At 43.2% G+C, this 23971-nt stretch overlaps 3 protein-coding genes across 24 annotated transcripts in view; 1 reads left to right on the forward strand and 2 right to left on the reverse strand.

Moving 5' to 3' along the window:
• Positions 1-418: 418 nt before the first annotated feature.
• Positions 419-13869, forward strand: LOC143010654 (serine/threonine-protein kinase 26-like). 2 transcript variants are annotated; one of them, XM_076163095.1, is made up of 12 exons: positions 419-670; positions 7329-7397; positions 7512-7673; positions 7981-8037; positions 8265-8373; positions 8464-8621; positions 9971-10156; positions 10802-10944; positions 11140-11239; positions 11325-11387; positions 11524-11660; positions 11920-13869. In XM_076163095.1, exons 1-12 carry the CDS (start codon positions 650-652, stop codon positions 11933-11935), a joined length of 1221 nt encoding a protein of 406 aa, XP_076019210.1. In that variant the 5' UTR covers positions 419-649; the 3' UTR covers positions 11936-13869. The 2 variants fall into 2 exon arrangements, with proteins under 2 accessions (XP_076019210.1, XP_076019211.1); XM_076163096.1 differs by having other exon boundaries at positions 11524-11651.
• Positions 13870-14365: 496 nt separating this feature from the next.
• Positions 14366-21586, reverse strand: LOC143010674 (FERM domain-containing protein 7). The gene is made up of 12 exons (XM_076163154.1): positions 20443-21586; positions 19220-19324; positions 18362-18404; positions 18136-18214; positions 17914-18011; positions 17688-17802; positions 17321-17468; positions 17082-17177; positions 16828-16991; positions 16524-16592; positions 16119-16194; positions 14366-15941 (listed from the first exon to the last, which is right to left on the reverse strand). The coding sequence occupies exons 1-12, from the start codon at positions 20569-20571 to the stop codon at positions 14748-14750; spliced, it is 2316 nt and encodes a 771-aa protein (XP_076019269.1). The 5' UTR covers positions 20572-21586; the 3' UTR covers positions 14366-14747.
• Positions 21587-22041: 455 nt separating this feature from the next.
• Positions 22042-23971, reverse strand: part of LOC143010661 (hemicentin-1-like) — a 68865-nt gene continuing 66935 nt past the window's right edge. For 20 of the 21 annotated variants that reach the window (XM_076163106.1, XM_076163108.1, XM_076163109.1 and 17 more), the window contains 2 exons: positions 22764-22873; positions 22042-22278 (listed from right to left, as the gene is read on the reverse strand). In XM_076163106.1, the coding sequence (XP_076019221.1) occupies positions 22138-22278; positions 22764-22873 (251 nt within the window). In that variant the 3' untranslated portion in view covers positions 22042-22137. The remainder of the gene's footprint in view (positions 22279-22763; positions 22874-23971) is intronic. The other variant, XM_076163117.1, reaches the window with a different exon arrangement.

Raw genomic sequence — 23971 nt, forward strand, 5'->3', positions numbered from 1 at the left:
AAGGAGAAAATCGTAAAGTTTGGAATAAGCAAAAGCAAATGTAATTATAAATAAATACTTATATGCGCACAAATAAATACACCATCACCAAAACTATACATATGAATATACCGGCAGTGTATAATGGTTTGCAAATTGTTTGCATTTGGTCGATGCATGTCAAATACCTTTTCCTGATTGATTCGTCTTTATTCAATAATACACCAAATGTTAACATACAAATGAGTGACAACAAATCATAATATACGCATTCTTAGTAGTCGGAGGAGAGGGAGTACGCTCTACTTTGAAGATAGATAGAAACACACGGTGGCAGCAGATGTCCTTATGACGCTCTTCCCGCGCACGCACGCTTGTCACGTACGCGCGCGCTGTTGCTCCGCCCCTGAAGGAGGCAGTCACGACTCCTCCTCCTCTCAAACACTTTTGTTGCCGCAGACACATACGGGACGTCGGCTGCGTGCTGTCTGATCACGCTCTTTAATCCTTTATTTCTGTGTCTTTCCTCCCCCAAGTAAGTTTTCCTGTTTTGGGGGAATTTCGCGTAAGCTCGAATAGGACGCGAAGGGAAAGAGAAGCGAGAGGAGGAGAAACAGGAGAAGCGCACAAACCTGGAGGAGGAAAAGGGCGTTCAGACTTCGAAGTAACCATGGAAGTTCCTGGTATGCAGGTAAGCGAAAGGTGGATTTTTTTACCGGAGTTTTCTGTCTTTTTACGCGGGGATCGAACCGAACCGAACCAGTTTACCAAGCACCACGCGATGCGTTGTGCAACCGACAGTCATTTCCTCTGTCGTTTAAGTTCATTTAGTGTCGTTTATGTGGCACAGCAGCCCGCAGGAGGCTCTCGCTCTGCCGCCCTGCCTCGCTCTGCTCTCCACACCCACCGCGAAGAACAAGTCACCGCGTATGTGACTTTCATGCGCCTGTCACACTTGGTTTCCTGTAAAATGTCTTCGTGGACGCCACAAGTGACTAAACGTAATCACCTACATTTCACACATAATGTCTTTATAAGGACTTTAAGGTGATTCGTGTCCCAAAGTATTGACCTTTGATGTTTGTATTTGTTGTTGTAGTCACTTAGTTCCTTATAATGTGAGGCCCCCCCCCCCCCCCTCCATATTAACCCTATACTACTTACATTTATCTCATGTATGTTAGTTTGAAGAGAGATCTATAATATTATTGATACACTGACTAGAGTAGACTTGTTTGTGTTTCACAATATGACTATGATGCCTCACAATGTGACAAACATCTATATTTCTTTCTATTATCCAATAGTTCTTCATAATTAGACTGGTTCCTGTGTTATGTCATGTATTTTGTGACAGCAATCCTCCAATCAATATGATTCCATATGATTCCTATATGTGACTTTGGTCCACAATGACATAATAGTGATTCCTGTGCTTCCTCCTCCATACTGGCTTTATAGTGACTTTATGGTATTCATTAATGTGATATCTCTTTAATTTTCCCTTTCTTTCCACTTTAAGTGCCTTTGGCCCTCCATACCTACTTGTTATTCAGTGTATATCAATACACTTGATAACATTCACATCACTTACACGTCTCTTTAATATTCATTTAGTGACTAGAGGCTGGCCTTATTATGCTTTATGGTGACACATAATGATGGTATTGTGTATCATACTCTGTTTGTGGCGAGCTTGCGTCACTTAGTTTTGTTTATATCCTCAGTCATAAGGATACAATGGGTTATGATGTCATCTTGTTACTTCATTGTGAATTCCCAGAAACATTTTGGCAATTAATGGTTTAACTTAACTTTAACCTTGTTGCTCCTTTATAGTGTTTACATCTCTTAATTATATTTGTATGGTTTCTTATGTGACTTTGGTTCTCTATTATAAAGACATGATTCTATAATGTGTTTGCATCGCTTGTATACTCCTTTATTGACTTGTGTTGTGTCTCTGGGACCAGCATACTGACCTCATTGTGACCATAAAGCACTTAGTCATCCAAAGTGTCACTGTAATATTTCTGCGGCGACTTGTTAGAACATTTTTGTGACGGCCTTCCACAGAGTAAGTTATTATTAGTAGTAGTATCCAGAATCAAGCCACAGTGTGTTTGTGCTGCTCAGTCGTGACATTATTTAGTTTGAAGGCTTTTATTTAACTGCTTGTGTTGTGTGTGTGTGTGTGGAATGTGTCTTTATGTCGGATTCGTGCAATATCCTGTTGAAACCGGCTATAGGATCGTGTTATGTGACGGTGAATCCGTGTGTCGAGTGTGTAGTGCCTCGGCGCGTCAAGCGAGTTTCTATTCTCAGGTGTGTCGACCTGTGGGACTGGCTGTCTGTCAGTTTGGTTTACCTGTTGTGCTTATCCCTGCTGGGCGGAGCTTGCCGATGTGTCATGGCCTGGTTAAAGCAACACACACACACACACACACACACACACACACGTCTATGGATATGCAGCAGTTTCATACTAGAGTTTATTTAGAAACGCCGTAGGCATTGTTACGTAATTTGTCAGACTGTGTTGACTGGGAGAATCAGTTTGTTGTTGAATTTGGCCTCCAGCATGTTTGTGTGTCAGCTCTTTCATAACTCCGAGGAATCCCGATATTGTTAACTCCATAAATGTTGGCGTCTTATATCGCTGGAGCTTTGTCATCTTATGAACACAGGTATGCTATCAAATATTGCGTCGGTTAAACTTTTAGCCTGTGAAATGTCGACAATAACAAAGTGCCCATCACAAACTCCCAGAACCCAGATGATTCACGTAATATTTGACTTCGGCACAAAAGCTGGAATACGAATTTCACGACATGTTCTTTTTTAGCCTTTTCCTCTATTTTTGCGGTGAAGTTTTCATCTCTTTAGACTTTTTTACGCGTAAGTCTATTGCCAGGTCACTAAAGCCAAAAAGAGTTGAGTGAAGTTGTGTGTGGTGTTGATGTGGCCAAGCCTATTGTCAGCCAAGCGTCACTACATCCTGTTTGAGGGAAACAGACGTACCTGAAACCGACTGATGTGCTTGAAAATCTAATGTACTTTAGCTGGAAAAGTTACTTACGTTTTCCTCTAAAAATCAAAGATTCTGAATTCGCAATGATGCAAACAAGAATGTCAATGCTAAAGCTGATGAATTGATTAATCGCAGGAAGGAATAGACCGAGAATCAACCGAAAGATCTTAATTGTAATCTGTAAATGAAATCAATGTTCAACATACATCAGGAAAAATCCTTTAGGCTAAGAATCCGGTTTCACTTCCACTTCCTTAACCTCGCCAGCTTCCGTGCTTGAAGCCAACAACCTGCTGAACGTTCTGGTGCGTCTCCCCACAAGTGACGTGTGCAGGGTTAAGCTGCTCGTTGCTATGACGCTGTGTCGGCCTCTACCTCGTCTACTGCGGTTTGCCTTTTTGGACAGCTGCACCTTTTTCCTTGACTTAACCTCCAGGTGTGTTTTTGTTTTCGTTTGAAAGCTTGAAAGAGTGAAATGGACACAAATAAACTTGGCACAATTGATTGAATCAAACGCGAAATTGTGATATGAGAATGTGCAATTGTTAAATCAAGATGAAAAGCACTTTTTTTATGTAAACCATAGATAAATATAGATAAAGAACCTTCACTCCAAACGGTAGGAGAAGAGGAAAACATTGGCAAGCTAGCATAAACGCTCAATCGGCTACATGAAGCATTTACCAAATCATAGAAGGCAAAGTTTCCCAATGTTTTCCAATGTGGTGTTGCGGCAAAATCGTGCGTGGCCTCATGTTGGCCTCGATCATACGGTCCGTCGCCACCAGTTTGCATTAAGTGGGTTCTAATGGCGTGACTCAGCAGATCACGGCTGGAGATGGGGGGGGGGGGTGAAATGAAGAGCAGGCGAGAATTTCACATGACGCGGCTCCACAGAGGTCGTCATCGGGAATGCTTTGTTTGTACTTCCTTCTCCGGCAGCTGTGACCTTTGACCCCCGGCTCGCTCGTGCACACACTATGGGAGCTTTTATGTCACAAAATTTTTCGGGGCGGCTCTCGCTAGTGAAAACACGGATGTCTCCCTCTCGCACGGTTTCCACAGCCGCGTCCAACTTTAGTTTTCTTAGGCAGCCGAATGTTTGCATGTTTGACAGAGCAGACGGAGTTCAATAACCTGTCTCTCCGTCTCTATCTCTCTCTCTCTCTCTCCCTGTCATTGTCGCCCTCTTTATCTCTCACCTGAATCTTATCGCCCTCGTTAACCTTAAATCTGCATAACTCGGGTGTACCTACGCAACAAGCACCTCTGTCATTGTGGCGACCAAAACAGAGCAGGGCTTAAAGGCACGGTTGGACATTTCTACATCGTACCTTTCACTACATGCATGTTCAACAGCTTTAATGTGACTATTAAAGACCTTTTGTATGCTCAGTTTGGAGCTTTTTCCATTGGAAATTCTGTGTCAGGGAAGTCTTTTGTGTCGGTTCCTTGTATTATTTATAGGTTTTTAGTACATTTGTAAATATTTTCCAGTATATCAGATGTCTGCGTTAGAACCAATGTTAGGAATAACCAAAGGGCAAAGTCTCCTGTATAATCATTGTTTTAGCTCCTAAAAACTCAAAACTAGCAGGTACAAATGGCCTGCAACGGCAACGGCGCACATGCAAATCTGACTCAGGTGAAACATTAACCTGAAACGCCTTTTTATAGAGCGTGACGCCGAGGCTTTTATTTGCGTTTGATTTCATCCTTAATTCTCCTTGAACACCCTGACGCCGATAAAAAAACCAGATTAAAGTTCCCAGGCTTCATGCGGTGAAACGTTAAGGGGAAATACTGTATGTTTACTCTGAAACGGTCAAAGATCCGTGCGTAATCACAGAAACACCGCCGTCGTGCTCTGGGGCGGTTGTGGGACTGTTGAATATTTAACTTCCACTCGTCCACCAACTGAGGCTCTTTAACTGCCAGGGTCAAAGTGCAATGTTTAATGTTTATCTAATCCCGCCCCCCATGCTTATATTTTTGCTGTTTATCTCCACATCGGCACACAAACTTGCCCAAGGGCACCAAGGGGGAAGGATTTAGGAGGAGGGAAGTCATCTCGTCAAATGAGGATGCTGTTAATTTGGTACAAAACAGGAAATCCTTTATTTGAATGTTTATGTGGTAAGAAATCCCAGAGAGAGAGAGCGAGAGGGAAACTCCCATTGTTCCTTATCTCATTATTACATCATAATTGATATCTAAATTGCTTGTTTACGCACTGCCTTTTTGGCCGAACGTGGAGCAGCCGAGCACCGTACGCTTCTTCTCGATGTGTGGATGAGCGACACAGACACACCCCTGCCCACAGTAGAAGGAAGAGATTACGGGATAATTTCGGCACATTTACTGTCAATCTGCTGTGTTCTTTGTGACTCATTATCACTATCTTTGCCCTTTATGGCTCAGAGTACTGCAGTATAATCATGATCCCAATGCTAAGGACACTTAAACCAGTACTAAGGATTACTGTCAACCATGCCATTTTCTGACAATTCCAGTCAAATATGTAAGTTTTTTTCTAGAATTAATCAAGAACATTAAAGTTTGGAAAGTAATACATTTTCCTATATATTTTTCTTTGATTTTGAGTTTTTTAACAACATTACTGTAGTCAAATATTTAACAAAAAATTTTCTGAATATTTTAGATTTATTATTTTGTGTTCTCCGGATTATTTTATCATCTATTATTTATCTGGGTTTTTAATATATTTTATTTCGTTTTTTATATTGGTATTAATTTTGAGTAGAATTTGTCCAAATCATGACCGATTCCCTTAACCTACCTACCTTATCATATGTTATGGATGAAACTCTCTCAGTATCTTTGCTTGTGTTGGATTTATACGTTTTTTTTCTCCCGGTGGTCATGTTTGACCTTTGAACCTCTTGGCCTGTTTGACGTCTGAGCGATGGCACAGTTACGAGGATAAACCACTGAAGCCTTTATCTCGCCTGTCTCTAAAGCTCAGCGAAAGTGAAAGTTTGTCACTGCGCCGTGAGGAAACATAACCGTGTTCTGCTTTCCTTCTCTCTCTCTTTATCTTCATCTGTCTCTCCCTCTCTCTGTCTCTCTCTCAACTCTTCATTTTCTCCTCCTGTGTGCTCCTGCTTGCTCTCTCGCTCTCTCTCTCTCTCTCTCTCGGCCGAAAAGTATCATTAGACGCTAACCGCTGTGTTTGCTGACAGGGTGTGGCAACATTGTGGGTACTGTGTGTGTGTGTGTGTGTGTGTGTGTGTGTGTGTGTGTGTGTGTGTGTGTGTGTGTGTGTGTGTGTGTGTGTGTGTGTGTGTGTGTGTGTGTGTGTGTGTGTGTGTGTGTGTGTGTGTGTGTGTGTGTGTGTGTGTGTGTGTGTGTGTGTGTGTGTGTGTGTAAGAGTGACTGTTCCATTTTTAGGTTTAGAGAGGAAATCCAACCAACATCACAGCAATTTTATGTTTTTCTCTCTCTCTCTGTGTGTGTGTGTGTGTGTGTGTGTGTGTGTGTGTGTGTGTGTGTGTGTGTGTGTGTGTGTGTGTGTGTGTGTGTGTGTGTGTGTGTGTTCAGACTTGCAGAACGACTCCTTACTTAGACAACGATGGCAGCAATTCAGCCACTTCAAACACTACAAACACAGCTCCCTCCTCACGGCTCAGACTTACTTAACACTCAAGTCAAGACAGGCAGGTCACAAGACAGACGGGTGTAGACAGACAGGTCGCAAGTCAAGGTTCATTTCTAGACAGACAAGTCACAAGTCAAGCCCCATGTGTGTACAGGCCAGTCACAAGTGAAGTCTCATACGTGGCACCTGCGTTCTCCTAGAGATCTTAGAGGCTACGGGGTCAAGTCTGCATTCATGGAGGCTCCCTGCCGGCTTGGTGACTAGGGCTTTGGACCGAGTGGTTAGGTCACCCGCTGCGTGTCGCCCAGTCCAACAGTCCCCTGGTGTCCATCTGAATTTCTATGCGTCGTATTTCAGTACGTTTAGAAACTGCGACGTTTGTGCTTTACACTGACAAAGATTACAGTTTAGGAAATGGATGTAAGAATCCCTCACAGATAAGTGTGGGTGTGCGCGTGCGCGCGTGTGTGTGTGTGTGTGGTCGAGCAGCTGTGTGTGTTCAGTTCCTGTTATCTTTAACTGTCACACTCGTTTCCTTCTGGGTTTTATGCAGTTTGAGTGTGTGTGTATGTGCGGTGTTGAAAGGCCTCGGGTGTGAGGAAATAAAGAAAAAAACAACTCCGGAGTCTTTCATTGCATGTTTTTTGTTAGAATTGAAGGTGGTTGTTTGTGTTAATTCTGCTTCCTGTCTTCCCTCAGAGTTCACAGATCGATCCGGAGGAGCTGTTCACCAAACTGGACCGGATTGGTAAAGGATCATTTGGAGAGGTGTGCATGTTTGTCGTCTCTCGATTAGGTGTTTGCATGCGTTCATCAGTGTGATTGAGGTGCGGTGTTTTCCCTCCTCTTACTCTTCAATCGCGCTCCCTCTCCCGCCCTCAGGTCTTCAAAGGCATAGACAATCGCACCCAGAGCGTCGTCGCCATCAAGACCATCGACCTGGAGGAGGCGGAGGATGAGATCGAGGACATCCAGCAGGAGATCACAGTGCTCAGCCAGTGCGATAGCCCGTACATCACCAAGTACTACGGATCCTACCTGAAGGTGAGACGCCAAAAGGTTGTAGGTTCAAATCCAGCCTGGGCTCTTTGTCGTTCAGGAGCTCTAGTTACCTCCTGCTTAACCAAAGACAGCTGGGTTTAGGTTACTATATGTGCTTTGACCTAAAGTTTGGAGCGAAGGTAGGAAGCCACTTCCCGTGGACCAATCCAGAAGGTTCCTTGCTCGAATTCCAGTCACACTGCGGCGCCTCTAAATCTCCTCTTCCTCATATATTGAACAGCACTCGTATAAGAAGAAGAAAAATAAAGTTAGAAAGTAGAAACTGATTTTTTTTCCTTCTGTGTCTCAGGGCAGCAAACTATGGATCATCATGGAGTACCTAGGTGGAGGTTCAGCGCTCGACTTGGTGCGTACTGTTAGCTGGTTTCTGTAATGTTTACTAAGGTCTAATTAACAGTACTTAGCCCGAGTCTTTGTTGTTTATCCATGGATGCCGTCTCGGCTTTAATTTCGGCTTAAATCAACCCTGATTCAATGTCAGAATTTTAGCTCGGAGGCCTGGACAAGTTTTGCGTGTTGAGTCGTGTCTCAAATGAGTGCAAACAGGTTAAATGTGTGTGTGTGTGTGTGTAGCTTCGTGCTGGTCCGTTTGAAGAATCCCAGATTGCCACAATGCTGAAGGAGATCCTGAAGGGACTGGACTACCTGCACTCTGAGAAGAAGATCCACAGAGACATCAAAGGTATAGAACGTTCTCAAATGTTGTGGGGTTTTTTTTAATCGTTTGTTATCCACGCAAAGTTAACCCGGTCCGCCCTCCTTTTCTCTCTAGCTGCTAATGTCCTGTTGTCGGAACACGGACAGGTGAAGTTGGCAGACTTCGGGGTTGCCGGTCAGCTGACGGACACACAGATAAAGAGGGAGACGTTCGTAGGAACGCCGTTCTGGATGGCGCCGGAGGTCATCCAGCAGTCTGCGTACGACTCCAAGGTAACACCCGTTAATGTGAACGCCCCACTATGTTCACGTCTTCCACTTTGGTGAGGACGTTTGGTCTGAAACACAACAAAACACACAAAGCAACTGATCATCAACTGAAATGATGAATAACGATAATAATAGACAAACATTCATAACTGCACCTGCCGCCATCACACACGCACAATAAACAAAGAGGACACTTTTGACAGTCGGATACCTGATCACAAAGTAAACAAATGTCTTTACAAATGACGCAACAGCTGATGTGTGCGCGTGCGTGTGCGCGTGAGAGAGAGAGAGAGAGAGAGTCTGGCATGCTGTGTTTTGGAAATAAGGCAAACCCAGTAGGGTGTGTGTATACTTTGTCTTTAGATGTGGGTAAGAGTGTGTTGAATGATGTGGTTTGGTTCATATGGCGTGTGTGTGTTAATAGCTCAGTTGATCGCCCTGCAGTCGGTTCGGGGACTAGTTTGGGTCGCATCAGAGTTTTATTTCAGTCTCAATGTGGCCATTGAGGTCTACGCCTGACGAACCGGACCTAAGAGGGGGAAACTAACCCTACTCCGATTGAACTGGATCAAACTACGGAGGTTTAATATGTGGTTCACTTATAATCGGTCGTCTTCAGCCACTCCCAAGTAAACGCTGGCTCACTTTGTCGCAGGGTTCTACACGTTGTTACCATACGAACCAATCGAACAACGTCCACAGTGGTCTAGCAAGCCATGATGGAATGAGGGAGAAATAAAGTGAAGACGAGTTTCAGGAACTATTGGAATAATTGACACCGACACACTTCAGACAAAAGAATGAGAGAGAAAGGATTTCAAAGAACAGCTCTGTGTGTGTGTGTGTGTGTGTGTGTGTGTGTGTGTGTGTGTGTGTGTGTGTGTGTGTGTGTGTGTGTGTGTGTGTGTGTGTGTGTGTGTGTGTGTGTGTGTGTGTGTGTGTGTGTGTGTGTGTGTGTGTGTGTGTGTGTGTGTGTGTGTGTGTGTGTGTGTGTGTGTGTGTGTGTGTGTGTGTGTGTGTGCGCGCGTGTGCGTGTGCATGCGCGCCATATGGTCAGTGTGTGACAGCAACGGAGCAGCAGAGTAAAACAGTTGTAACATGATGCTATATAGCATTGCCGCAAGTGTGTGTGATAACCTCTACACCCAAACGTGTGCTGACACATGGTCAGTGTAGCAAGTTGAGAAGACGTGACATTCAACCTGTGTGTGTGTTTACATTTGTCTGCAAGTATGTGTGCTTACTGTGCTGACATATGGTTAGTGGGTGTCAGCCATCTTGCAAACAAAAGTCCAAACCATCTGACTGTGTGTGTCTGTGCGTATGTGTGTGTGTGTGTGTGTGTTCAGGCTGACATATGGTCTCTGGGCATCACAGCTATCGAGCTCGCCAAAGGTGAACCTCCAAACTCCGACATGCATCCCATGCGAGTGCTGTTCCACATCCCCAAATCTCCGCCTCCAACTCTGTCCGGCGATTTCTCCAAAAGTTTCAAAGAGTTCACAGAGTCCTGCCTCAACAAGGACCCCGCCTTCGTAAGACACACACACACACACACACACACACACACACACACACACACACACACACACACACACACACACACACACACACACACACACATATGCAGACAGACTGACACACTCATTAAGTCTGGGCCACACCTGATTTCATCTGAGTGAATCATTTTCACGCCTTGTCAGGTCAAAGGATGTGATGACAACAACTTTTCAAAATAAAGTTAGTTTAATTTGCCTCTATGAGAATCCAATTTATACACATATTCCCTTATTTAAAATTCAGTGATGCTATTTAAAACTTATAAACATAGACAGTTTCAAGTGCAAGAAAATTCAGTTTGTGTATTAACGTCCCTATAAGCCAGGGGAAAGGAAAGGTTTTGAAACTCCATTATTTAATTTAAAGCTCATATCTATGAAGATCTTGTGCAGCATTTAAGATGACTGGTTGCCATCTGCTGCCCCCTGGTGGAGTAACTTCGACAAACCAGTTCTTCTCTCATTTTGTTTCTTTTGTCTCTCGAGCAGAAGTAATTTTCACTTTTTAATACAGGGAAAATCAGCAGTGTGACAAGAAAATGCTCTCTTTCTCTATTGCTCTGTTCTTCACCTCTTTCCCTTTCTCCCTCTCTCTCTCTCTCTCCCTTTCTCTCTGTGCAGCGTCCCACAGCCAAAGAGCTCCTCAAGCACAAGTTCATCGTCAAACACTGTAAGAAGACGTCCTACCTCAGTGAGCTGATCGACAGGTACAGGAGGTGGAAGGAGGAGGGGCACAGCGGCAGCAGCTCGGACGACTCCGACAGGTAAAGCGTGTGTGTTGAAATATTTTCAAGAGTGCATAAAAACTGTACATTATTGCCATCTAGTGGTGACAGTGTTGTGTGTGCGTGTGTATAGTGGCATATGAAACGTATAGCACTTTAACAAATTAGATCTGGTTTTCGTTATTGGTATTATTATTATTTATTCTCCTGTCCTTTTCCTGTGTGTGTTTACAGTGAGTCCAGCAATAAAGAGAATAATAGCAACTCGCCAGAATGGTCCTTCACCACTGTCCGCAAGAAGAAGACAGAGGGCCGGAAGGTGCTAAACGGAACGGTCAGTACAGCTCTGTGTATGTATGTGTCTGTGTGTTTGTGTCTGTACTATCTTTTCTTCCTCCTCATCATCTCCCTCTCTTCAGGGTCAGGATCAGCTGAGTAAATCCACAAGTTTGAATACAGTCATCTCTCCTGTCTTCACCGAGGTTAGTACACACACTCACATACATTTAACATAGGATATTGTAATTTGTTCCTCACGTATGTGGAATTAACGACGGAAATATGGGAATGTACTGGAGATTAAGATGAATAAACGTCTTCGTCCTCTGTGTTGTGTAGCTGAAGCAGCAGCATAAGGAACAGTCTGAGCAGCGAATGGCCATAGAGGAGCTGGAACGCAACATCCGGTTGGCCGAGGACGTCTGCCCAGGCATCACGGACAGGATGGTCACGCACATCATCGCCAGGTACCAGAAGTACGTCCTTTATTGTTTTTGGCCATCCTCTTTTTCTACATCATCTTACTCGTCCTCCTCCTCTCTCTCTCTCTCTCTCTCTTCCCTCGTAACCCCCTCGTAACCCCCTCGTGTGTGTGTGTGTGTGTGTGTGTGTGTGTGTGTGTGTGTGTGTGTGTGTGTGTGTGTGTGTGTGTGTGTGTGTGTGTGTGTGTGTGTGTGTGTGTGTGTGTGTGTGTGTGTGTGTGTGTGTGTGTGTGTGTGTGTGTGTGTGTCTTAGATTCACCACCAACTGAAGGATGGACGGGGAAATGAAATGCGCGAATCGAAGAGAGACTGTGATGGACGATAGGAAAAGGGAGATTTGCTGTGCGATGTCTCCTCGCTGTACACACATTACACACCCACACACACACACACACTACATGTAATATATACACTATACATTATATATATTTACGATATGCATTCACTGCTGCTGAGACGAGAACTTTTTTTCGTCTGCAGGTTTCGTAATAATTTGGAAACAAATCTGGATTTTGTTGTTTTTGTTGCGCCGTCATGTCCGGCAAATGTCGTCGCAAATCCACAATCCATTATGATGTAATCAATCAGAGTTTCTTAATCGAATATCTCTCAAACAAAATACGTGAACTCTCAAGTTTTCACCGACTCGACCTTAACAAAACTTTAAAAACAACGTATGTGCCTTAAATATGTTTGTTAGCGGTTGTTTCGCAGATGTACATTCAACTGCTCACAGTATGGAAAAGCTTCTAGTCTGTTGGCAGTGCAACGTTTGGTGTCACCTTGACTTTGTAGATGTTTATATGTTTGTTCAGTAGCACTTGAGAGAGAGATTATATGCCAATATTCCATACATTTGTTCTAGTTGCTTTTAAATTACAGCTCCCTCACCGCGGTCACAGGTTTTCAGCTTTAAGCGTCAAATCTTCTTCCAGTTTACAAAGTTTAAACCACCTTTAAATCAAAAACAAAGATGAAAATTGGATTCAGCATCAGACTTGATCACATCATTAGTACGCCACCCAGTTTTGAACATGTGTAGGGCGACCAAAGCAATAATTATAGAAACAAACGCTGTGAAGTTGGTCTGAGGAACAGCCCAGAGGTAATGTGCTATATAAGACATAAGAAACTAATACAGCCGACAGCAACAATAATGCTCAGCTTCTGTTTTTCAATAGTAAGAAACAAATTAATCTTTACGATCCAGAGGACAAATACAGTATGGCCACTTATTTAACAAATTGGATTTGGACTGGATTTAACAGATTCTTGCCTGGCTAGCAGCTTCCTAACAAATTAGTGTGTTTTTTGCTGTCATGGCAAACAATCAAGTGGGAGTAAATGGAGCGAAATACACAATTAACATCTGAAGCAATGAGTCAAATCTAATCTACACTCGCATTTAGCAATAATGTAATACTTAATGTGAGTGTTTGGTGTGCAAAGAAGAGTTTAGGACAACAAACAAACAGATCTTAAGAATTTATAGTTGTATTGTTTCACTGTTAAAAACATCAGACTCATTGCTACAAGTGTTCAGGCTCTAGCTAACTAGTATCTTGATAACTATTGACCAAGATAGCAAACAATTGTTCCTGAACTGGTTGGCTAGCTTGCCCATTGGTTAGAAAGCTAACAAAGCTAGCTAACTGTTTGTAAGTACATTTAGAGCTGTAAACACTCCACTCACGTTTGGTTAAGATAACTGAAGTGGTACTTTTTGGTTGGTGAGGCCTTAAGAGTCCAAATGTGTCATCTAAAAAAGTGCTAACCATGGAGGAAAACAAAAAATAGGAGAGTAGGTAAAAATGTCAGGAAGGGTAAAGCAAAGATTGTTTTTGAAATGCCCCGCATCTGTTCACACGTGTCACGTTTCATCACAATTTGTTTTTGTTGTTGTTGACATGCTGTATGTCATATTGGGATGTTGTTTTCCGACCGTTAAATAGCAACACGACTCATTTTCGGGAGTTGGGCGTGATGGGAGCTGTAATCAAAGGAAGCGCCATTGTTTTGTACCAAAGACACTATAACGTTTGGTCATTGTATATTTTTTGTCTTTTTATATATCATAAGGGATGAAACGATGCTTTTTGAGGGGGGAATTGTAAAATTGAAGATGTAAGATTTTACAGAAATGTACTCCTTTTGTAGCGGGGCGTAGAGTTTTATGAATAAATATTTAAGTTTGATTGAGAAACGTGTTTGATTCATTTTGTTTTGTGGGGGGGGATTCTATTTTCTGAAAGATGCTCAAAGGATATCGAAAGATGTTTTTTCCTTTTTTTACAATAATTTTCAACCTTATCTTAAATGAAAATACATCTTTTGCTGATTTCAGCTGATTTGTTCTTTTTCATTTTTCTCTGTAAGGGGAATAAATGTGATAAATATGTATACATGGACACGAACAATAGGACTTGCCAATGTAAACATGTAGCATTTCATAACCACAGTAAGAGGAGACCAAGTGTGAGTGACCATATAACAAACAGGTGAGATATTAAAATAACTGTAACTTTCCTTTATATATATGTTTTTGACGAATATGTTTGACTTATTTACACCCAGAAGTTGTGTTTGTCTACAGAATATATAATGGGAACAATTAAATGGCTCAGAAAGACTCAAAGTCTTGTATACCTGAACAGTTCTGACAAATTTCACAGCACAGCTCTTTAATAGTACAAGTGAGCTATAACAACTACAGGCGTTTCAACTTCGTCACGTAGCTAACAAGCATCTTATCTCTGTTTCATAATCTCGAATAGGAGACTTCAAGCGACACTGGTGATTTTACACAATTTTCAGGTCTTACACATCCAACACATATCACTGATCTCTTTTTGCATGTATCATTTTGCGGATTTTTGTCACTTGATGTGGCTACAACTCAGGATCATAGCATTAGTTTGTAGAAGCTAATGTGTTTTTTCTACAAACTTACTAATTGTGGTTGTACACACGAAACCGTCACATCACAATTTTAGTTTTGTGCTTTTTTTAACACTTTTTGTTGACCTCATCCTGTCAGTTGTTACTGTGACCGTGAACATGATCGTTCACATGGTTTTCCGTCTACAGTGTAATCTGTGTAATCTTCTGCCCGCCTTTCCCTTCATCACCTCTTAACTTGTCTTTCTTCTCTTTACCTTTCACATCCTCCTCCTCCTCCTCCTCTTCCTCTTCCTCCTCATCCAGTTGGAGGCTACCAGACGAGAACCTCATCCTGGCAAGTCCAGCTGACCGCATCATTCTACTCAGCGGGGGTGGCGGGCAATAATATGGGTAGAAAACCTCTGGGTCAGAATCGCTGTAGCTTCGCGTGGCGCCTCCTATCATGCATACCGATGTGGGCCGGTCAGGCAGAGGGGAGGAGTTTAGGGGGAGGTAGGTGGGTCTGGAGGGCCGTGTCAAGTGTGGGTAGTAACCAAGTGGACGGAACTCAGAGGCGAGGTTACAGGTGGGGTTCGTACTCTGGGAGATGTGAAACTTGACATCAGGCTGGCTGGCCACACGACGAGGCAGCCCAGGCAGGAAGTTACAGTCGTCACTGTAATGCCCTGCCTCGGTGTGTCCAATGTCCAATAACCTTGCTCCATTGCTTCCTGTTTGGTAAACCCTGGCCAATCCCAGCCCACCTGAGCCCGAGGGCCGGAGACTCCTCCTTAACGATGAGAGTGAAGATGAGTCGTTGCTCAGCGGGTAGAAAGATGGCCGCGGAATGTTCTCCATTTGCATGTAATCTTGCCTTCTCGATTGCGGGAAACGCTCCAGCGAGGAAACGGTAACGTAGTCTGACAGGTAAGTGTGCCGATTAAACGGTGAAGATCCAGCCAGCGGGAATGTAGGAAGGACGGGGTGGTACTGATAGGTGGGACTGTTAGGATAAAGAAGGACCAATTGCTGCGCTGCGTCTGGGTGAGGCTGGGGGTTGGGCCGACGCCGCGACCGGTTGGCGTAGACGCCGGCTAGTCTTTGAGCTTGGCGTTGTGCCCCGCTCCTCCCCACCCTCACGTCATCGATCACTGACGTGGAAGCAGACCTTATTTTAGGCGAGGGGCTGGACTGGTGAAGAGGCGGAGAGAGGAGGGTGATGTGAGAGAGTGGGCGTGATGTCTGCTTGATCCTGACAGACGAGTGGGTGCGTCTGGCCCTGGCCCCTTCGATTTCCATGTCGTTTCTCCCCTGGCGATGAGGCTCCAGCTCCTCTTGGCTGCGGACCACCATGTCCTGACCAGAATGAGCGCACGGTTGTGATTGCTCATACACCTGAAGAGGTAAAACAGACTTTTCTACATCTGCAAAATTTACATTTTAGTCTAATGTTTTTTTCTCCAATAAAATCTGTTGGTCAGCACAAGTAAATAAAAATGTATATTGCCCGTCCTCTCTGGGCTTCCATTATTGGGTTACGGGAAGTATTTTTGTTCTTTTAGTTGTAATTACTTGTTTGGAAACATCTGTGAGGAGATCTGGAGACGATTGACACTGTCGGGGGTCATAGTCCGACTGACAGTAGGTCCTGTGAGAAAACAGACAGGTCAACGTTTTATCTCCTTATATAAACGTATTTTAGGGGAAAACTTTACACAAAGAACTGAAACACTTTGGTCACCTACAAGAAACTGAGAACAGCAAAACATTGAGAGTCTAGAACAAGTTCAAAGACAACAACAAATTTACCTCCACCTCAGAAACACAACCATAGTTCATACTTTTTTTCCCCCAGTCTAGTCAGGTCCAAGCAGGCATATTGGATAAGGGCCACTTATGGATCACTTAAAAACAAAGATGTAAAGTAGCCAAGGACAAAAGGAGATGGGTCACAATGGTTCACAAGGTTGTCCTCACCTCTCAAAGTGTAATGGCTTCTTCTCTCCCGAACCCATGCTCTCTAGCAGCTGCTTCTGAGTCCGCCCACTGCCACACAGGAAAAGGAAACAATGTTATGATCATTGTGCTCATCTTCACATGACACTTGTAAACCAAAAAGAACTAAACTAATGCTAAAATACAGTATATCAAGCAAACAACCGCCCAATGGCATCATCAGTTCCTGCTTTCAGAAGACTAGACCGTGGATGATTACTTAAACCCTTATATGTTAGCAGCGCGTGTGTGTGTGTGTGTGTGGGCAGGTGGGTGTTTGTGCTACCTGAATCTGAAGCTGGAGCCCTTGCAGGACAACAGGGTTTTGTTTAGGGCCTTGGGTTCCTCTGACAGTCTGAAAAAGGCATGATACTCCACACACAGCTTCCAGAACGACTTGCACACATCGCGACTTGCCATGCAGAACTCCAGTGTGTCCTTGCACGACGGCTGGGTGACATCACAAGAACATGTTTGAACACACAAACAGAACCATACAGTAGCCACACAACACAGCTCAGCATGGGGCCAGGTTCTCACCCCAACTTTGTCGTGAAGCTTAATGAGAAAGTGTTTGCGCTTGAAGCTCAGCTTGCGAATTTTGGCCCAGCTGAATGTGTTGATTTTGGTGTTTCCCTGGAGAACGGAAGAAAAAGATGATATTGCGAGTGTCCTAGATCAGCATGGGGTCATGACCCCTAGTGTGTGTGTGTGTGTGTGTGTGTGTGTGTGTGTGTGTGTGTGTGTGTGTGTGTGTGTGTGTGTGTGTGTGTGTGTACCTGAAAGACCAGAACTCCAGAGTGTGTGACAGCCAGGTTAATCCTCATTCCCTCTCCGTCGTGGGCAGGATGAGGCCTGATGCCGTACATGTCCAACTTCCTAGCCACTTCCAGCAGCTGAATGTCCGAGTCTGCTGGCCTCACACCTCTACGGGGAGGAGAGGTACACATGAGGCGAAGTACAACACAAGTACATCAAATACAATAGATGGTACAGTACACCATACTGCCAATGAGTACAGGTTTAGTAAAGTTACACTCTGGAAAATGAATTGGATGAAATTAGGAAATGTTGATGTAAGAACTGGAATAGACCATCTTTTGTGTGTGTGTGTGTGTGTGTTTGTGCGTGCGTGCATGCGTGCACCTGTGCTTCTTGTGGAACTTGATGATCTTGTGGTCCAGGTATTCCTGGTTTGGGACGTACTGCTTCATCTCCAAATGGTGACAGTCCAGCTCCTCATCATAATCCCCTAACTCCGCTGCAACATACACACACAAACAGATTTGACGCATTTCTAGTAAAATATCAACAATCACTGTGAAATGTCACAGGTCAAAATTTAATCAGATTGTGTCTTCAGACTACGCACACTGCAGTATGTGCGAGACCAACAGGGCGGCGCTGTTGTCGTGACATGTCAGACTGCCATTAGAGAGATCCTGCTTTATCTGTAAAGCAAAAAGATACCTACACACACACAGACACACAGACACACAATGACATGACATGACCCCAAAGTTTGGTTGATAGGATTAAATTTGGTTGGTTAGTTTTGGTTCATAGTGGCTAAAATGGGAACACACATGGTTACCTGGTGAGTCCTCTCTTTAGCTGCCCAGGGTCCGGTGGGAAAAACTTGACTATAAACCTGAAGAAGAGGTTGTTTGAGTCTGAAACAAAAAGGGAGGATGAGAGAGAGAATTTACAAAATCAGAACAATGGAGAGATTGAGATGCATTGAGATGAGGGAGAGGGAGAGGGAGAGGGAGAGAGAGAGAGAGAGAGAGAGAGAGAGAGAGAGAGAGAGACTGACTTACATTTAATCTGTTTGGCCAGTGGCTTCAGTAGTTCTAACCACACCTGAAATAGACACATTTCACAAAACACATGAAAATAACCTACAACTGTCTATACATTATTTTGATAATCGATTAATCTACTGATTATTTTGTACTGTTAATCGAGTAGTCAGTATTTTTATATGTTTGTACTCTGATTTTGTCTATCACAGTCTGATTCTTATTGTGAGACAGACGGGAAGTCCCAAAATAATCCCAAATAATAACACATTTGAAAATAAATCTACAATGATAATATATGAATAATCAATCTGGCCAATTTGATATAAATACACTTAAATTAACCATTATGATAAACAAAATGTCACATGTGTTTATGCTCCTATACATAGCTTCGGGCTGGGATGTTAGGACATATTGCTGATCAATCGATTACATGCTTTTTCCTTTAATTGGGGAGAGTCAATTATAATCGATTAATCATGGCGATCCAGCGGTAATCATGGGGGGCAGAATGTCAGTGTGTGTGTGTGTGTGTGTGTGTGTGTGTGTGTGTGTGTGTGTGTGTGTGTGTGTGTGTGTGTGTGTGTGTGTGTGTGTGTGTGTGTGTGTGTGTGTGTGTGTGTGTGTGTGTGTGTGTGTGTGTGTGTGTGTGTGTGTGTGTGTGGGGAGGCAGTGGCTCAGTGGGTAGAGCTTCCGCTTGGGAACCGGAGGGTTGCTGGTTCGAGCCCCTGCCGAGGTGCCCCTGAGCAAGGCACCGAACCCTCAATTGCCCCCCCCTCTGCGAAGGGTGGTAAATGTAATGTAAGTCGCTTTGGATAAAAGCGTCAGCCAAATGATCGTAATGTAATGTAATGTGTGTGTGTGTGTTCTTACATAGTTACCACTGTAGTGTCTAAACTCCAGTCCAAAGTACTCTTTCTCCAGCAGTTTGAGATGACCACACACTTTGTTGTAGAAGTCACAACCTAAGACCTTTTGCTGATCGAGAGAGAAAGAGAGGTAAAGAGTGGGTGAGTTCAATCATGTTTTTAGTTCTTTCTTTTTCAAGCCGCTCACATTCCATTGCATCTTTTCCTTTTCCTCCCTTGGACTCTCCTATCTTCCCTTTCTTCAGTCTCCCTCTCCCTCTCTCATTTCTTACCTCGCTAGCTGACGTTTGACGCCTGCTAGCTTGTGTTTATCACCCTGCTGAGGTTCACTGGGCACCTGGGCGTCCCTCATTAACTTGTCATGAGGGAGGAAGAGGAGGGACAGAGCAGCTGTAACAGATTATAAAGGGAAGCACAGGCCTATAACCAACGATTAGAGGAGACAAACGTCCACCCCCACAACAATGGCACCAGAAGAACAAATGGAGCAGAATGCACCTTTAAGTCTGCGCTGATGTTACTGTTAGTCTTGTAAATGATCCATCCATCCATCCATCCCTCCTTTCATCCATCCATACGTCCAGCTCGTTGTGCACTCCTTCAATTCATCCATGCACCTATCTTCTCACCAATCTATTCACAATCCATCCATTGGACAACAATTCAAACATGTTTGTACACAAATGTATATCAGGCTTTGTCTCTCTCTCTCCTCTCTCTCTCTCTCTCTCTCTCTCTCGCCTCTCCCCACTCCCTTCCCCCCATCTGTTCCTCTTGCTCCTCTTGCAAAGATACTTCTTTTCCCCTGGAGGCCGCTGGGTAACTGTGAGAAAGAGCATGAGGGCTACTTTGCAAACACAACACACTCTCTTGAACAGAAACTATCTATCTATCTACCTACCTACCTACCTACCTACCTACCTAACCTACCTACCTACCTACCTACCTACCTACCTACCTAACCTACCTCTCTCTCTCTCTCTCTCTCTCTCTCTCTCTCTCTCTCTCTCTCTCTCTCTCTCTCTCTCTCTCTCTCTCACACACACATTTAATTCCTAATATTCACTGTCTGTGATTGAAAGCAAGCGGCCGCACATGATTATAGAAATTAAAACAACTTTGATGAAGATGATATATGATAATAAAATTGTTTGGAGAGAACAAACACATAATACATTTAAAGAAATGGTGTATTAACACACTCAGTTTGGAGTTTGTCGCTCTCACCTCCACCTCAAACGTGCGCTCGCTGTCATCCAGAAAGATCACGCGCAGCCGTAGCTTAGTCTCCTTAGAGACCCGGGACTTGGTCGTGAGGCTCCCGAGTCTCCCGGTCCGTCGGAACTGGTCCCCCATCTCTGTCCCGCTGTGTCCCTCCTCTGCCTCTCAGGAAAAATGATTATAACCCATAAAATCCAACTTCTTTAGATTAAATCTCCACAAAAGCAGCGGCGCCACAGCCACCAGCCTCACGCGCTCATCATATCATCACCCCCATCTTCATCTTCATCTTCATCATCTCTTCGCCCCTCTGGAACACCGTCTGCCTCTGGAGCGCGCGCTCTCCACTCGCGTAACGGAAGGCTTACGTCATCTCCAAACACGAAGCCCGACCTATATTATATTATACTATACCATATTATACTATATTATACTATACTGTACTATAGTGTACAGTGTTTTTGCCATGTTACCGAACATGAACTACAACCTTATAATATGTCTGTTGTGACTCCTTCACTCATGAAACTTATTTTAGTTATTTAATGTATATGATATCCAAAACTGAATAAATATGTAGCATGAAGTAATTTAAACATAACTGTATCAAATCAGTGTGTTTGTGTGTGTGTGTGTGTGTGTGTGTAAGTGTGTAAGCGTGTATGCACGTACATGTGTGTGTGCGCGTGTATGTGTGTACTTGTGTCTGTGTGTGTGCGCGTGCATGTGTGTGCATGTGTGTTCTCTCCATAGGAATAATATGAATTTCACGGTGGCTGGACACTTTTAGAGAAGTGACCTGTCCAAAAGTAGGCTAGTGGTTCTATGCCTCAACTAGCCTCCAGCATGGACTCAGCACTTAGTGTGTGTGTGTGGTTGTGTTGTGTTGTGTTGTTGTGTTGTGCATGAAGCATGAACATTCATTATTTGGATCTGACACGATTATTTTTCCCTATTATTCCATGAAAACCAACGTGAACGTGGTGAATTACCTTTAGAACTTGTAAGATTAAATTTTATTAAGATTCAGCTTATTTATTGTATTTGTACCCTGTGGGCAGAATAGTGTTCTTCGTTTGTTTGTCCTGTTTCGGTTCTGCAGGCTTCCCCCCATCCATCCTTACCCTTACGTACAGTTAATTTCCTTGCAGTTGACCTCCAGCTGTAACTAAGCAGGGCAAAGGCTGAGTTCCACTAACACACTCCAGTGCACACAAACTAGAACTGGTTAACTCCAAATTAGTTTAATTCCAAAGTTTACACACGTGATTAGTTACACTGTAAACAATTAATCTGCCTGACCGTCTGACTGAAATCCACTGTTAGATTAACTGTTAGGTCCTAACAGTTAATCTTCTTGCAGTTGACTGATTGTCATTGTTTGTATCGTCATCCTAACAGTTAGGATGACGGTACAAACAATGACACCAAAACATCAATGCAAAACCATCACCATGGTTACATCTAATGAAGACATAGAAATCCACAAGTTTCACTTCATGGAGCTGTTATTGTGATTTCATCATCTGCTAAGCTTTGTGTTAGAGCCAAAATGCAGTTTATAAATGTTTGACTGATCAGTATTCAATAATTGAACTTCTTAGGTAAAACAGTAATTTCCATGGTTTATTGCCTTGTAGGTGATTGGGTGGAAAGTTTACAACATTTACATAATTTACAGGTTGATGTATTTACAAATTTTCAAACCACACTTTCATATTCTTCTTTATTCAAATGTTCTTCATTCTTTTCATCCGGCATTCCTGCCATCTTTGTGGTCTCCTGCAGCTTTTCTTTGATCTCCTCCAGCCTCTTCTCTGCTGACTGACGCATGTTCGCCACCTATCAGACACACAAATGATCACTATAGTAAGTGTGTGTGTGTGTGTTGGTGTGTGTGGCAGGAGAACAACTCTCTCCATCCTCCACCTTAAAATAAGCTGCTAGTCTGGGCTGTTAGTCTTCTGTCCGACAATCCTAAAGTGAAGGTTTGAACTCTGTTACACCTCCACAAACACAACATGATGACTTTAAATGTATAGAAACCAAATAATAAATAAACTGGGGATGGACCTCAGTGTTTGCTGCTTATGGCTTGATGTTCACTCAACTTTACTTTAGTAATCTCTCCACTAGTTTTGAGGATAATCAATCTATTTTGTAATAAGTGATTAACCGCATTAACAGGAAAACTTTGACTGTCAATAATTCTGCAAATTAGTGTGTTTGTGTAAAATGCAGTGTAGTGCGTCACTACAAATGAATCATAAACTCACATAATGAGATCACATCACAACATGTTCAATGGATATGATGAGGTCACTTACTTTGCATCTTATGCGTGACGCCAAGCAAAGGAATACGGCGATCAGGACAAAAATGATCACGATGGACACAATAATGGTAATGTGATCATTGTTGAACTTGAAGAAATCATCTAAAATGATGAAACACACAACAGACAAAAATCAATCAATCATTGAATGTCAGTTACACATGTGAGCTTCCCTTCTATGAACAGGATCAAAGCTTCTTGTAGGCTTGAACACTGGTGTCCATGATGCTTCAGTCAAAGTGGACACAGACATCATGACCCCCTCACATGTGGACACAGTCAGTCTAAACCTGGGGTCTCCAACCTTTTTGCCTCGGAGAGCTACTTTGACAAAATAAAAGTGTCCGAGCTACTCGCGTTTTAAATTATTCGTAAAATGTATCCACATGGCTGATTCTCCACCCAAACCAGCTGAATAAGCGTCTTTTGTGTAAACATTTACAAAATGTTGATATCCAACACTCAACACTCACATTTTGTATCAAAATGCACTTCAATTCAGCAACATAAGCTTGTTTTTTTTCTGTATACATTTTCAGTGTCAAGCTCACACTAATAAATCACATGAATCTCAATGATTAATATGATGTGTCAAAATTAATAAAAACAATGTTATTACTCATTTTACTATTTAACTAATACCATACCTTTCATATTTCTCATCTTATCTCTGTCCACATATCACTGTCACAATTTCCCTTCACATTCCCTGTACTTCAGGGAATAACATGTAGTTCCCATATCATCTGTACTTCACATGCATTCAGTCTGTTCTGATGTTAGTGAGATGACAGAGAGTCTGGTACTATTTTTATGAGGAATTAAAATAGTTTTGGAATGTCCTTGCAGTGAAGCACGTACTATGTCATACAGTTTTCCTGTTTGGAAGAAAACACACTCTATTGAGAGCCTGGGTGGAGCTTCTTTTTTCTTCCAACTGAACTGTTGCAGGATGCACAGTTCTCATGTCTGTGAAGGTTTTTTGTGGACCCTGCTCGACATGACAGCTTACTTCTGCAAATTCTGCGTGCTGCCTTTATGTTGTCACAATTGTTAAAATGCATCCAAATGCTTTTTTCCCCCCCAGCTGTCACTCATCTTTTCGCGCATTGCAGACCGACACCATTCTGTCTTGTATGAAGTTGCAGAAAAAATTACAACGGCTCTCGGGCGGTAGCCGGCTCCCATCGTTCACCTAAA

The sequence above is a fragment of the Genypterus blacodes genome, unplaced genomic scaffold, assembly GCF_046128005.1.
Source record: "Genypterus blacodes isolate CSIRO-AG114 ecotype Tasmania unplaced genomic scaffold, CSIRO-AGI_Gbla_v1 ptg000129l_1, whole genome shotgun sequence".
Taxonomy (NCBI): domain Eukaryota; kingdom Metazoa; phylum Chordata; class Actinopteri; order Ophidiiformes; family Ophidiidae; genus Genypterus; species Genypterus blacodes.

Coding starts and splice junctions, on each gene's coding strand:
- LOC143010654 (XM_076163095.1), top strand. CDS start 650: ATGGAAGTTCCTGGTATGCAG. Junction 8,038..8,264: donor GAGGTTCAGCGCTCGACTTG/GTGCGTACTGTT, acceptor GTGTGTGTGTAG/CTTCGTGCTGGTCCGTTTGA. Junction 11,240..11,324: donor GGAAGGTGCTAAACGGAACG/GTCAGTACAGCT, acceptor CCCTCTCTTCAG/GGTCAGGATCAGCTGAGTAA.
- LOC143010674 (XM_076163154.1), bottom strand. CDS start 20,571: ATGGGGGACCAGTTCCGACGGACCGGGAGACTCGGGAGCCTCACGACC. Junction 18,215..18,361: donor ACTGGCCAAACAGATTAAAT/GTAAGTCAGTCT, acceptor TTTTTGTTTCAG/ACTCAAACAACCTCTTCTTC. Junction 16,992..17,081: donor AGCTTCACGACAAAGTTGGG/GTGAGAACCTGG, acceptor GATGTCACCCAG/CCGTCGTGCAAGGACACACT.